A 12,652-nucleotide genomic window follows, 5' to 3' on the forward strand; every position below is an offset into this window, starting at 1 on the left:
GGAGCGCGCAGGAGTGCTGCGCTCCGCCGCGGGGCCTGTCCCCAGGCCACGTCCTTTCTGGCCTCGGTTTCCCAGTTTGTCCGGTGAGCCCGCACTTCTCGGCCCAGTTCTGCCCCGACCCTGTTAAAGGGGCCGTTCTGGGACGAATCCTGGGCTTCTGCCTCCATCGGGCGGGGGTGGGGTCGGGGTGTAGGTTAGTGGGACTTTTAGAATGTGCACCAAGTGGGTATTTGAAGCTCGGGAGCTGGGGGCTCCAGGGGCCGGAATGGTCCTAAAAGACCCAATCCAAGGACCCTAAGTAGTGCAGGTCCCCTGGGGGTCGTGCAGGAGGCTGGCTGGAAGGTGGGCGATCGGTCATCTGTCTGTGTGCTGAAGGCCTGCTGTGGGTCTGGCCCTGGAGTGGCCGGCAGTGCGAGCCCCGCTCCCTGGTCGGGGTCTGCCAGGAGCCCCCCTTCCCCAGAAGGTAGATACTGACACCTGGCAGCTACGAAAGTGGACGGGGACTTCATGTGGTGATAGAGGGAGAAGAGGCCCACAGGGGCCAGTGGAGGGGCGTCCAACTGGCACCGCTTCATGCAGCACACCTGGCCTGGAGTGACCGCCCTGAGTCGGGCACAGACACCCAGAGGGGGTGCTGGAGGGACAGACTCCAGAGAAGAGCCGTCACAGCTGAGGCAGCCCAGGGTCCTCCCTAATGTCTGATTGGGCCCCAGGCGCTCACAGGCCACTGGGGGACAGCTAAGGGGACAGCAGGACACTGCAGACATCTCCCCACCCTGACCCCTCCCTGGGCCCTGTTGATCGCAAGTTTCTCCAACAGCTGCCCCTCCCCCCAACCCCGAGGCCTCCAGGCTGATGGTAAGCCTTTTGTGAAAGGAAGACTTGTGGGCTACCTTTCTGGGGTTGGTATGTATTTGGGGGGAGGAGGACATGTTTGTTCCTCGTCCAGGGTCAGAGTTCAGCCCGGGAGGTACAGACACTTCATCTGGGTCAGAGGTGGAAGCAGCTGAGCGCCCAGGACGGCGTCCGCAGCCGGCACTGGGGCTCCATCCCTTCCTCGGGGGGCCGACCGAGAGAAGGACGCTCCTGAGGGAAGGACCGCCTCCCCTGCTCAGGGGGACACTCGCTCCTCAGGGAGAGGACACCCAGCTCTGGGCCTCTCTCCTTGGCACCCCGCCCTCCCACCCCAGCCAGCAGCGTGGGCTCTGAATGTGCACCCCCAGGCCCCGCCTCCAGGGGCCAGGGGAGAGGCCCGACTGGCCCGCGCTGCAGGGGCACCTGGCCGTCGCTCACCCCCTTCTGGGACCATCCCACCCACCCACCGTTCTCCCAGGAGGGGTTTCCGCACCCACCCCCCATCCTGCGCTGGCAACGCTGAGGAGAAGGCAGAGGAGGCCCGGTGGCCTCGAGGGTCACTGGGGGCCCCCGGGAGGGCGCCCTCTCGTGGATAACGTGGCGACTCCCCAGGCTGTCCTCGGGCCTCCTGGCCATTTGAAGACAGCATCTTCGCCAGAGGTGTCATCACGGTGGTCCAAAACCTCCAGGCTTCCTCACCGCTGGCCCATCTCCAGGAGGCCTCCCTGCCTGGTGCGCCCACCAAGGGCCCGTGACCTGCGGTGAGCCCCACACCCCATTCCGTGCAGCGCCTACGTGAGCCTGCCCTATGGCTGGGGCATCTCTTCGGGCAGGGCCAGCGCCCTCCTCTGGCCTCCGGAGGGAAAGCAGAGTTCCTCTCTAGAACACCTCCTGCCTGCCCCCCCAGACAGAATGTCAAGGAGAGGACCCAGACCCACCGGCCACCCTGGCTGAGGCTCAGGCCGCGGAGGAGCCCCTTAGACAGATGTTTGCAACAAAAACTGCTGCACCGGCCCCTGGGGAGGAAGGCCACCTGCCCCCTCCTAAAGCACAGGATCCTCCGGCCCTGTCACCTTCCGCAGCTGCCGGCCTTCGGGCAGGACTCAGGGGCCGGAGCCCGGGCTGCCTAGTCTCGGCAGCAGCTGCAGGGCGGGGCCTCCAGGCAGCTCCCGGGCCAGATGGCCGCCTGGCTGGCTGCGTTCAGGGGAGCTCTGCCCCCACCACTGCAACAGCCTCCTGTCATCCTTGTACCCGAGACCGTACCAGGCCAAAGAGGGGATCTGGGGGCCGAGGGGCTGCTAGCTGCCGAGTGCCATCTCGGGGCTGCCTGGGATGGCCCCTCCTGGGCCTTAAGGAAGACTTAACTCCAGGAAGACTTAAGACCTTCCGACCAGAAAAATGCAGGGGCCTCTCTCCCCCATCACCTCCTCCCAGTGAGGTTTCTCGTCCTTTAGCCATCCCTACCCAGCACAACCCCAGCGTCTTGCTGGCAGCGTGCCCTGCTGCTGCTTCGATCCCTCTCCACGCCCCACAACCTCTGTCAGGGCGCCAAGGAGCCCTCTCTCCTACCAGCCAGGCAGGGCAGGCCAGGGCACTCTGACCGCCCCAGGGCCTCACTCCTAGCCTGGCTGGGGAGCTGTGCGCCAGGGCTGGGCAGGTGGGCACGACGGAGCAGGCGGGATTAGGTTGGTGGCACCCGTGGACATCCCACACAGATGCCTCTGCCCTGCTTTCACTCAAGAGACACAACTGCACCCGCACTTTGTGCCACGCCAACTTCTCAGCAGCAAGGATACAGCGGGGAGTGGGAGGGTGGCAAGGTCACGTGACGTGGGGAGCACTCTGGAGAAGGCTAAGGCCACAGAGGAGATTGTGGGTTTAGGGGGACCTGAGCGGGGGTGATCAGGAAGGACCGCTCCCAGAGGGTGATGCTGGCGCAGAGAAAGGACTGGGGAGGAGCCGGGAAGGGCTCTCCGGGGAGAAACGTGTGGAACCTGAGGACTGGCCATGAAAGGGCCTGGGGTCTTGCTGTGTGCCGGGCCCGGCAGTTAATCTACCCATTCTGCAGATGAGAATATTAAGGTTTGAAGAGGTTCAGGGTCATGCCCGAGGTTGGGAGGGGGCAGGCAAGACCCCAGGAGGCAGTCCCCTCCGGGTTCACTCTGAGCTGACTTGAAATCAGCTCCCCCTGCTGGGGTGGGGGGGGCGTGGGTGTGGAGGAGGAGGTTGGCCCTCCTCAGGAAGGGATCCCCAGAGCGCCTGGGCCACGGGAGCCAGGGCAGTCTCTGTGGCTCTGAGCACAGTGTGAGTCCAGGGTTCCAAGCTGAGACTGCCGAATATAGGAAATAAAAATGCAAGCTGTCCGGTCAAATTTGAATTTCAGATAGATAAGGAATAGTATTTTAGTATAAGAATGTGGCTTTCCTTTCCTCAGAGTTTAGGTCCTAACTGCGGTGGGCCCTGGGGCCTCTGGCCACTCCCCAGGCCCCCAACCCACCAGGGTTTGAATAGGATCCCTGGGGGCTCCCACCCCATCTCACAGCCAGGAACCCCTTCCTCCCAGGGGTCCCAGCCTTCCAGGAGCATGGCTGGAGGGCTCCCCACACCTCTTGCTGCTTCCTCTGCCCTGGTATACCTGGCCAGTGGGGTCCTGGCCTTTGTAATCCAGCCCCTCCCCCAATGCCACCCCCACTTCTGGTCAAGGCCTCCTTTCTACTCCTCCCCGGCTGCTGGGCTATGCGGGTGAGAATTGAGGACACTGCCACATCTGAATCCTGGTCCAACAACTTACTGCCTGCTGTGTGGCCCTGGGCACCTTAGCGAACCTCCACCTAAACAGGTGTCATAATCAGAGCACCTGGCTAACAGGATAGTTGTGAAGAGGTGAGCAATGGTCCGCAGGGCCTCATCCTGCTCCGCCCAGGGTGGCTGGGAAACACTCCCAACAACAGTGCACCCCATCCCAGGGGCCCCAACCTCTCCAAAATCGTTTCTATGTTTCTCGGGCTCTCCTTCCTTCACGCAGCAGACCTGGGTGTCCCCTCACACCTTCACGGCACCCTTGCACCGGAGTCACCAAGCCCGGGGGACGCCAACCCAGCCCCTCCGAGGTGTCTCCTCTGCCTGAACGCTTTCCCGCTGGCTCCGGGCTCTGGGTGCCCATTCCTCTCGCTCCATCACCGCGATGGTCCCCTCACCCGCATCACTTCTTCTGGGACGTGCCCAGCCCCCAACGCTTTCCCAATGCACCACTCAGCGCCTGGCTCCCAGCAGAGGCTTTGCTGGGTGGGCTGACAAGATGAGAGTTCTCTGTTCAAGATTCCAAAGTCGGGAACCCGGCTGAGTGTTTGGAAGAGGGTCCCAGCTAAATTAACTTGAATTCAAAACGAGGCTTTCAACGAAAAGGGGGTGTCATCTTTTCCATATTTACGGCCCCGCACTCCCCCTCCTCCATCCCAGGGCAGGCGCCCCGCGAGGTGGCAGGAGGCCGTGTCCCGGCTGTGCCTTCGGGTGGCTTGCTCCAGCGCTGGCCGGGAGAGGAGCTTGTCCTCGGAAGGGGTCCCTTAACAGACGGGCGCAGTCGGGACCCCATGGGGGGGGGGGGGTACCCTGAGGACGAGACGGCAAGTATCGCGAGAGAGCCCCCTTCGCCCCCCCCACCCCGCGCCGCGCCCGCGTCCCCTCCCACCCCAGCGCCCCAGATGGCGGCGCGCGGGGCCCGGCCGGGCGGGGCGGACAGGGAAGGGGCGGCGTGGGTGACCTCAGCGGTTCCGCCGCTCCGGGAAGTCGCCTCGGCCCGCCCCCTCCAGCCCCCGCCCCGAGTTTCGCTCTCTCCGGGGCGGGGCGAGCGGCGGGTGCTGCCCGGCCAGCCAAGTTAGAGCGCGCCCCGCCCGGCGCCCTCCCCGTCCCCGCGCCCTCCCCGCCGGGGCGCGCTGCCCGCAGCTCCGCGCGCGCCGGGGCGGCACCGGGGAGGGCGTGCGGCGCGGGCAGCGGCCGGAGAGGAGCTCGGGGCGGCGGAGGTGAGCGCGGGGGGCGGGCGCCCGGCTCTGCCCGCCCCGCCCGCCGGCCCGCTCCCCGCGGCCGCGCTGCCATAAATGGGGCCCGCGGCGGCGGCGGCTGCATCTGGCGGGCCGGGCAGCAGCTGGAGGCGGCGCGGGGGCGCGGGCCGGGGGTGGCGGCGGCGCGGCGACTCGGGCGTCGGGGGACGCGGCAGGCGGCCGCCCGGGAGTGAAGTTCAGAGGCGCCCTGGCCGGGAGGGGCACTACAGGCGGGGACGCGCGCAGGTTCGCGCGACTCCGGCCCCCTCCGCCCGCGTCCCGGGACCCGCCCCCGCGGCGGAGCGGCTCCTGTTTACTTTCGATCGAGTTTTTCCTGCTCCGGGCAGGTGCCCAGGGCGGCTCCAGGCGGGCAGTTGCGCGCGGAGCCCCGCGCCCCTCTCCCCGCGCTGCCCGCACCCGGGAAGGGCTGGGGGCTGGTCGGGCGACTGGGGGCGAGCGGCGGCCGCGGCGTCTCCAGGCGCGCTCACGGGAGTCCCGTTTGTGCCCAGGTGATGACCGCGGCGGCATGGAGTTCCCGGAGCACGGCGGGCGGCTGCTGGGCCGCCTGAGGCAGCAGCGTGAGCTGGGCTTCCTGTGCGACTGCACCGTGCTGGTGGGCGACGCGCGCTTCCCGGCCCACCGCGCCGTGCTGGCCGCGTGCAGCGTCTACTTCCATCTCTTCTACAGGGACCGGCCCGCGAGCAGCCGCGACACGGTGCGGCTCAACGGCGACATCGTCACTGCGCCCGCCTTCGGCCGTCTGCTGGACTTCATGTACGAGGGCCGCCTGGACCTGCGCAGCCTGCCCATCGAGGACGTCCTGGCCGCGGCCAGCTACCTGCACATGTACGACATCGTCAAGGTCTGCAAGAACAGGCTCCGGGAGAAGGAGCGCGCGCTGCCCCTGGAGACGCCTGCCCCTGGGGCAGAGCTGCCTGGCCAGCCCCCAGGCCCCTTGTCTGCCTGGTCCCCTGCACTCTGTCCAGCCGCCCAGAAGGCCAGGCTCCCTCCCTCTGGGGTCAAGGCCACCCACCCTCCACTGGCACGGGGGCCTCCCCCCTGGCAGGCTCCTGGAGAGTCAGACCGGGCCCTGGACCTGTCGCTGAAGCCTGGCCCGAGGCGGGAGCCAATCCGCCCACCCTGCGTCCTCCAGACACCCCCTTGCAGCCGGATGCAGCCAGGGGCCCAGCTGATCGTGAAGGACGAATCAGACTCACTGTCCGAGCGAGGGGACAGCAGAAGCCCTCGGTGCCCCCACAGCCCCCTGCAGCCGCCCTGTGTTCCTGCAGCCCAGCGCCTGGCCGGGGACTTGGAGCCGCTGCCAGTCAGCGAAGTGGGCAGTGGGGAACTGGAGCTGGAGGCAGAGCGGGGGGCGATCGAAGATGTGCTGCGGCCGGGCGGGCGCCTCTGCCTCTGCCCGCTGTGCGGCAAGCTGTTCCCCAGCGCCCACATGCTGCAGCTGCACCTCAGCGCCCACTTCCGCGAGCGGGACGGCAGCCGCGCCCGGCTCTCGCCCGACGGCGCAGCGCCCACCTGCCCGCTCTGCAGGAAGACCTTCTCCTGCACTTACACGCTGAAGAGGCACGAGCGCACGCACTCGGGCGAGAAGCCCTACACGTGTGTGCAGTGCGGCAAGAGCTTCCAGTACTCGCATAACCTGAGCCGCCACGCCGTGGTGCACACGCGCGAGAAACCCCACGCCTGCCGCTGGTGCGAGCGCCGCTTCACGCAGTCGGGGGACCTCTACCGCCACGTCCGCAAGTTCCACTGTGGCCTGGTCAAGTCCCTGCTGGTGTGACCTTCGCTGCAGGGGTGAGGATGGAGTGTGAGGGGCCGGAGCTCAGCAAGTGAAGCCCCTGAGGCTGGGCCCGCCTGGGGGAATGAACCCTGCTGCCCTAGGCACGGCCTCAGACTCGGGCCGACTGGGAGCCCCACGGACAGCCCTTCTCCAGCCTTGTGCCTCCGCCAACTCACTTCTGCTCCCGGCCGTGCCCTGAGCAGACGCCGTCCTCCTCTCCGTCCCCTCAGCCAGTCCCGAGGAGTGTCCCAACTCGAGGAGGCCCGTTGACCCTCCACCGGGCTCTCCTGACCAGCTCCCCGGCAGGCTCAGGGGTGCCCTGTGAGCCTGGCACCACGCTCGGTGACGGACGCACGCTCACAGATGCTGCCGGTGGGAGTCCCCGGCAGGGAGCTCTGATGGAACAGGCTACTCCTGGTGGGTGGCAGTGGAAGCCCCTGCAGGGGAGGCCCCGGGCACAGTGAGAGCCAGCAGGGCACAGCTGGTGTGACGGGGGTGCAGGCCCCAGCAGGGACCCCAGGGCGGCAGGAGCAGAACCAGCCAGAAGCTGTGAGGCTCCAGAGTTACAGGCGCTGGGGTGGCAGATAGGCCCTCCAGAGCCTTCGACCCTGACCGCGGCGTATCCCGGGGCAGAGAAAGTGGGGACTTGGAAACGATTCTCTTTAGATACAGAAGGAGCCTCCGCAGGTTGCCAGACGTCTGCCCGTGGGTGATGGGCCATGCCGCTCTCCTGCCTAAGCACAGGATCCAGGGCGCCTCGGAGCCTCCCCAGAGTGGGACTGAGGGGGCTGGGAACGCAGCTGCCCGCCTTGAGTACCGCAGGTCAGCGGTAGGCCTACCTCGAAGGTCACTTCGCCTGCTCAGGGTCTCCCTGGAGCTGCTGGTCATTTCCAGAGCCCTGAGCAGGGGGGCCGAAGGCTGTTCTCTTTACCAGGAGCCGTGTTTGCAGCGTTTCCCTTCCCTGCGGCGGGGCCCGGGTGAGAGCAGCCATCTCGTGAGGAGGGGCGGTGGGGGGACCTCTTTGCTGATGCCCCTAAAATGCAAAAGGCCACCACATTCGTGCTTGGTGGGAGGCACCCCGCCCTGCCTGCCCGCTCACCCCGCAGGGCTCGCTGCTGGAACCCAAGGGGGTGGGCAGGGGTGGGGCTGCCCCAGCTTCTGGGAGTCCCACAGGTGGCAGAGCCACCTGGGCTCCTGGTTTCCCCAGACTGCATGGGCTCTTTCTGCTGTGACTGGAAGTGGTGCTGAGGTCAGAGTTCAAGTTTAAATGATCTTCTCGGCCCCTGACAACACTTGATGTCGTATTTATTCGTTTGCCTGGTCTGGAGTGAGAAGACCATTGGCCTTTGCAGCAGGTGGACAGGCGGGGACCATCTCCCTACAAGCCCTCGGCTCTCCCGGTGTGTGGGCAACTGGCCTGCGGACCAGAGAGAGAGCCGGGGGAAGGAGACCTCCGCTTCTGATTGTCCTGGCCCCCCTCCGCCTCTGGAAGGGCTGGTGGGACCTCACGCTTGGCATGATGTGCTTCATGATCGGATTTCCGTGTGTGTGTGTGTGTGTGTGAGTGTGAGTCTGCCTGTGTGGGCACCTGTGTCCAGCAAAGGCGGGGCCTGAGCCGGACCAGCAGCCGCGCGCCCACCCCAGCAGGCAGTGGGGAGATGAGCATCGGGCCTGGTTTTCCCCAAGGAGTTTCCACCGGGGAAGAAATTTATTTTCCTGGGGCAGGAAGCCTGCCCTGAGTTATCAACACTGGATTCATTGTGTTTTGCAAACAGTTACTGTGAAGTTAATGTACAGAGGAGTGGTCAGCTTTACATTTAATAGCTGATGCGGTTCAGATAAAATAGATATACATACACACACAAGTATATTTAAGACGCTAATCGTGTGCCATCGTGTAGCAGAGGCGTGTGTAAATGCATTTCGGGTGGAGCCTGCTGTGCGGGGTCCTCCCGGGCGGCCCAGCCTCCCGCCCCTCGGTCACTGCTGTCCTGCCCCTGGGGGGTGGCTCTGGGTGCCCAGAGCGCAGTTGTTGATGCTTAGCGTTCTGCGGGAGGTTTTGTGTGCACGTGCCCGCCTGCTGTGAAGGTCTGGAAATCAGTGCTGTCTTCCCATGTTCTCATCATCGTCTCAGTGACAGTGGTAATAAAGCCCACGCTAGGCGGAGACAGCCGTGATTATTCCTGGGGACAGGACTGCGTGTGGGAATTGGGGGCACTGCTGGTCCTGCGGGGGACCCAGGTGGGTGGTGGGCAGTCTGGGAGCCCTGTCCCAGATGCCACCTGCTGTGTCTCATGGGTGGAGTGGACTGGGGCAGGGCCGTGGACAGGTGACAGACACTCTTTCCCCAGATTTGTATCCCGTTAACCCTGAATTGGGGGAGGGGAATCCCGGGGAGCAGGATGCAGGTTGGGACCTGGTGAGAGGCCTCGTGGCTTCTCGCTTGGGGTGCCTTCTGAGCACCCGCAGGCCCTGGGACTCAGAGCTGAGGCTCCCAGTCCTGTGGCTCTGGGTCTTCCTGTCTCCCTGCATCCAGAGGCAACCCCACCTCCCCTGCTTTCTCCCCTCCCTCCACACCTCATTTGTACCCCTACCTCCCTCTGGGCGGGATGGGCCCTCGCAAGAAGTGGGCAGGCCTGGGAGGGGGGTGTGTGCCTGCTGCCCCCATCCCCACCCTGTGGAGCCCAGCTTGATGTCTAGAGGGCGGGGCGGGGGGGTCAGGCTGGCTGGGTGGCTGGGCGGGCCTGGCCCCTTGGTGGTTCCAGGATCCCTGAGCCAGCCCAGCTGGTGCCCGGGCTGATGGGCGGGTGCGTATGGGTGTTCCAGGGCCCCCCACCCCCGCTGCTTCACGGACGGGCGTGAAGCTGGTGCTTCCCTGAGCCTCCTGGGAGCTGTGCCTTCCTCACCAGGCCCGGGACAGATGGGCAGATGGCCTTATGTATCCCAAGCCTAGTCCTGGCCAAACACCCTCCAGGAAGAGCTGAGACAGACCCCAAGGGCAGGGAGGGGGGACCTTGCTTGCCTACAGGTCCCCAGAAGTTGCCCCGAGCTGAACTGGTGCCAGAAGGGCTGCTGGTTCTTGGGCCAAGCTTCGAGGCCTCCCCAGTCCTAACCCCAAGTGCAAGGCCTTGCTTCTGGGAGGCTGTGCCTGGCACCTTCCCTCCCTTGCCCAGCCTGGCTCCTGCGGAGCCTTCCTCCTGGACCTAAGCCACTGTCCTGCAGGGAGGCCCTGTCATGTTCCCAGTTGGGCCCATGACTCAGCCCGGGCCTTCTCAGAGCCCCGGAGAAGGCTGCTGCCGTGCCAGCCGGGCAGGGGAAGAGGGCAGTCAAAAGGTGCCTAGGGTCAGAGCTGACTAGGGAGGGGCTTCCGGGACCCCTCCTGCCTGCGGTCCCTGCCGGCGGCTCTGCCCAGCCGCGTTTGCACTCTGCGCACGGACACGCCCACCCCCGAAGCTATCGCCCCCGCTCCTGGGGTGGGGGGAGGGCATCCAGCCTGGCCCCTGGGCCACTCGTGGAGGAGCCCATCTGGCCCGCAGTCCCAAAGCCAGGCCCTCTTTGCACAAACTTCGGGAACGCCGGTGGTGCTGGACGCAGCCCCCCTTGGCAGGTGGCGCCCGGGGCAGCACGGAGGAGCCCACGGAGGGTGCAGGGGGTGGGACTGCGGGGCAAGAGGGCTCCCCAAGGCCCCCTGGCAGGGCGAGCGCTCAGGACGCTCCAGGTGGATGCGGAGATGGGCGCTCCAGGCCGAGGGCCGCCGCTGCAGGGGCGTCAGAGCGAGGGGTCGTGTGCGAGCGGGCGCAGGGCTGTGACGGCCGGCCGGGAAGCCACCGGCTTTGAGGCAGGGAGAGGCCAGGGCAGCTCTGGCCAGCCACAGGCCTCCCTCCTCAGTTTCCTCCATCCCGCGCCGCGGGCTCAGCCAGCGGCCCGCTCCCCCCACACCTGGTCTCGCCCCTCCCTGGGTTCATCCCTGCTGCTGAGGGAGGTTCATCCTCAGACACCCGGGAACAGACGGACAGACGCACAGGCTTCGGACACGGCTCCAGCCCTGCTGGGCCCCTGGCACTCCTCTTCCCACCTCAGCCGCATGGTTCCTTTCTCAACGCCCGACCCTGCACGGCCATTGTCATCGTCACGGTCACTATACCTCCCCTCTCCCTCCTCCCCTACGTCCACGGTCACCTCCACCACTGCCTTTGTGGCGGGTCCCCACGGAAACTGACCCCTCATCTAGGCCAGTTTCCAAGCTGAGAGCCCGGTGCTCGATATCTGCAAGCTGAGAAGTGGCGGAGACGGTGACGTCCTCCCAGTGGCGCTGCAGCATCAGCGCCCCTCTTCCTGCGCCCTCAAGTTCCAGAACTTTCTCAGTCCCCTCCCCCTCCCCCCCCCCCACTCAGAAAGGAAGATGTCTGTGCCTTCCCCACCCCACGCAGGCCACCTGGCCTCCCAACACCAGCACGGAGAGAAGCCCTCCTCGGTCCCTGTCCCCGGGTCTCTTCCTCTCCCTCGCCTCCGTGTCCTCACTTGTAGAACAGGCACCGTGGCGTGGCAGACAGCTGCTGAGGGGAGCCTGGGGCACCGCCCAGCGGGCACACGGGCAGCGCTGCTGCTGACGATGCCCACCCAAGGCAGAGGGTGGAGGGCTTGGCCACAGTGCCCCACGGAGCAGGCAAGCCAGTCCCTGGAGTGCTGGCCATGCTGGGTCGTAGTGTGATGGGAGGGCAGTTGGAGGAGCGTCGCCATTGGGCCCCAGGCCTCCTGGGCCACCCCGCATGCTCCCCCCGCAGCTGTCCCTGCCCGGCCCCCAGAGGGCTCTGGAGGGGGGGCGCCGTGGACCGAGGAGTCCAGGACAGCTGGCACGAGGGTGGGGGCCGGGCGGGGGCCGTTCAGAGAGGAAACCGGCTGGGCTGACAGTGTCCAGGCCCCCTGACCCCGGCTCCGGCCAGGCTAGCGGGTAGCCCTGCAGAGAAGTCAGTGACCTGAGGGATTTCACAAAATCCAGGGGCGGGGCCTCGCCTCCCAGAGTTGGACCCAGATGGGTTTGTTTTCACCAATTTGAACAGAAATCTGTGTAAAGAGAAACCTGTTCCCTTGCCTCCTTGAACAGACAGCTGAGGCCTTCAAAGTTAGGTTCTGGACCCAATTCCATTCTGTGTGCCTGTGTGTGTGTGTGTGTGTGTGTGTGTGTGTGTGTGTGTGTGTGTTGGGGGGGGACGTTCGCACCCCTCCAGCAAGCAATTCTCTAACACCAGCTGGGTGTCCTACAATTCAACCCCATTCCGACACTATCTATCCAGGTAAAGCTCGGATCCCACAGTTAAGGGTTCAGTCCTACAAGACCGCCCACCCAGTTGAGACGCCAGGTTGTCACCTGTGCTTCTAACCCTTGGGCTATAGATCAGAGGTTCCACGATCCCTCGTTGGGTTTGATTAATTTGCTAGGGTGGCTCCAGAACTCAGGAAAAGTTTACTCACTAGATTACCGGTTTATTGTAAAAGGACATAACTCAGGAAGAGCAGATGGAAGAGGTGACGAGCGAGGCGTGGGGAAAGGTGTGAGCTTCCACGCTCCCCCTGGATGAGCCGCTCTCCCCGCTTCTCCACGAGCTCACCAGCCAGGAAGCCCTCCGAACCTCGTCCTTCTGGGGTATCATGGAGGCTTCATGTGTGGGCGTGATTGATTAAAACATTGGCCATTGTTTTTTTTTATATATATTTATTTATTTGGTTGCACCGGGTCTTAGTTGCGGCTCGCAGGCTCCTTAGTTGTGGCATGCATTTGGGATCTAGTTCCCTGACCGGGGATCTCACCCGAGCCCCCTGCATTGGGAGCGTAGAGCCCTACCCACTGCACCACCAGGGAAGTCCGTGGCCATTGATCGTTGATTCCACCTCCAGCCCCTCTCCCCTCCCCAGAGGTCAGGGATGGGGGGTGGGGTGGGTGGGGACTGACAGTTCCACCCCT

The 12,652-nt window shown here is 65.4% G+C and overlaps 1 protein-coding gene and 1 long non-coding RNA gene across 2 annotated transcripts; both read left to right on the forward strand.

The window, feature by feature from the left end:
• Positions 1-5,418: 5,418 nt before the first annotated feature.
• Positions 5,419-6,690, forward strand: ZBTB42 (zinc finger and BTB domain containing 42; the record flags this gene model as incomplete). Its single annotated transcript, XM_079700598.1, has 1 exon — positions 5,419-6,690. One exon carries the CDS (start codon positions 5,419-5,421, stop codon positions 6,688-6,690), a length of 1,272 nt encoding a protein of 423 aa, XP_079556724.1.
• Positions 6,691-6,725: 35 nt separating this feature from the next.
• LOC307050239 lies at positions 6,726-12,394 on the forward strand. The gene is made up of 2 exons (XR_013810786.1): positions 6,726-7,667; positions 12,187-12,394. It is a non-coding gene; the product is annotated as an uncharacterized lncRNA (long non-coding RNA).
• Positions 12,395-12,652: the final 258 nt, after the last annotated feature.

This window comes from Hyperoodon ampullatus, assembly GCF_949752795.1.
Source record: "Hyperoodon ampullatus genome assembly, chromosome: 3".
In the NCBI taxonomy this organism is placed as follows: domain Eukaryota; kingdom Metazoa; phylum Chordata; class Mammalia; order Artiodactyla; family Ziphiidae; genus Hyperoodon; species Hyperoodon ampullatus.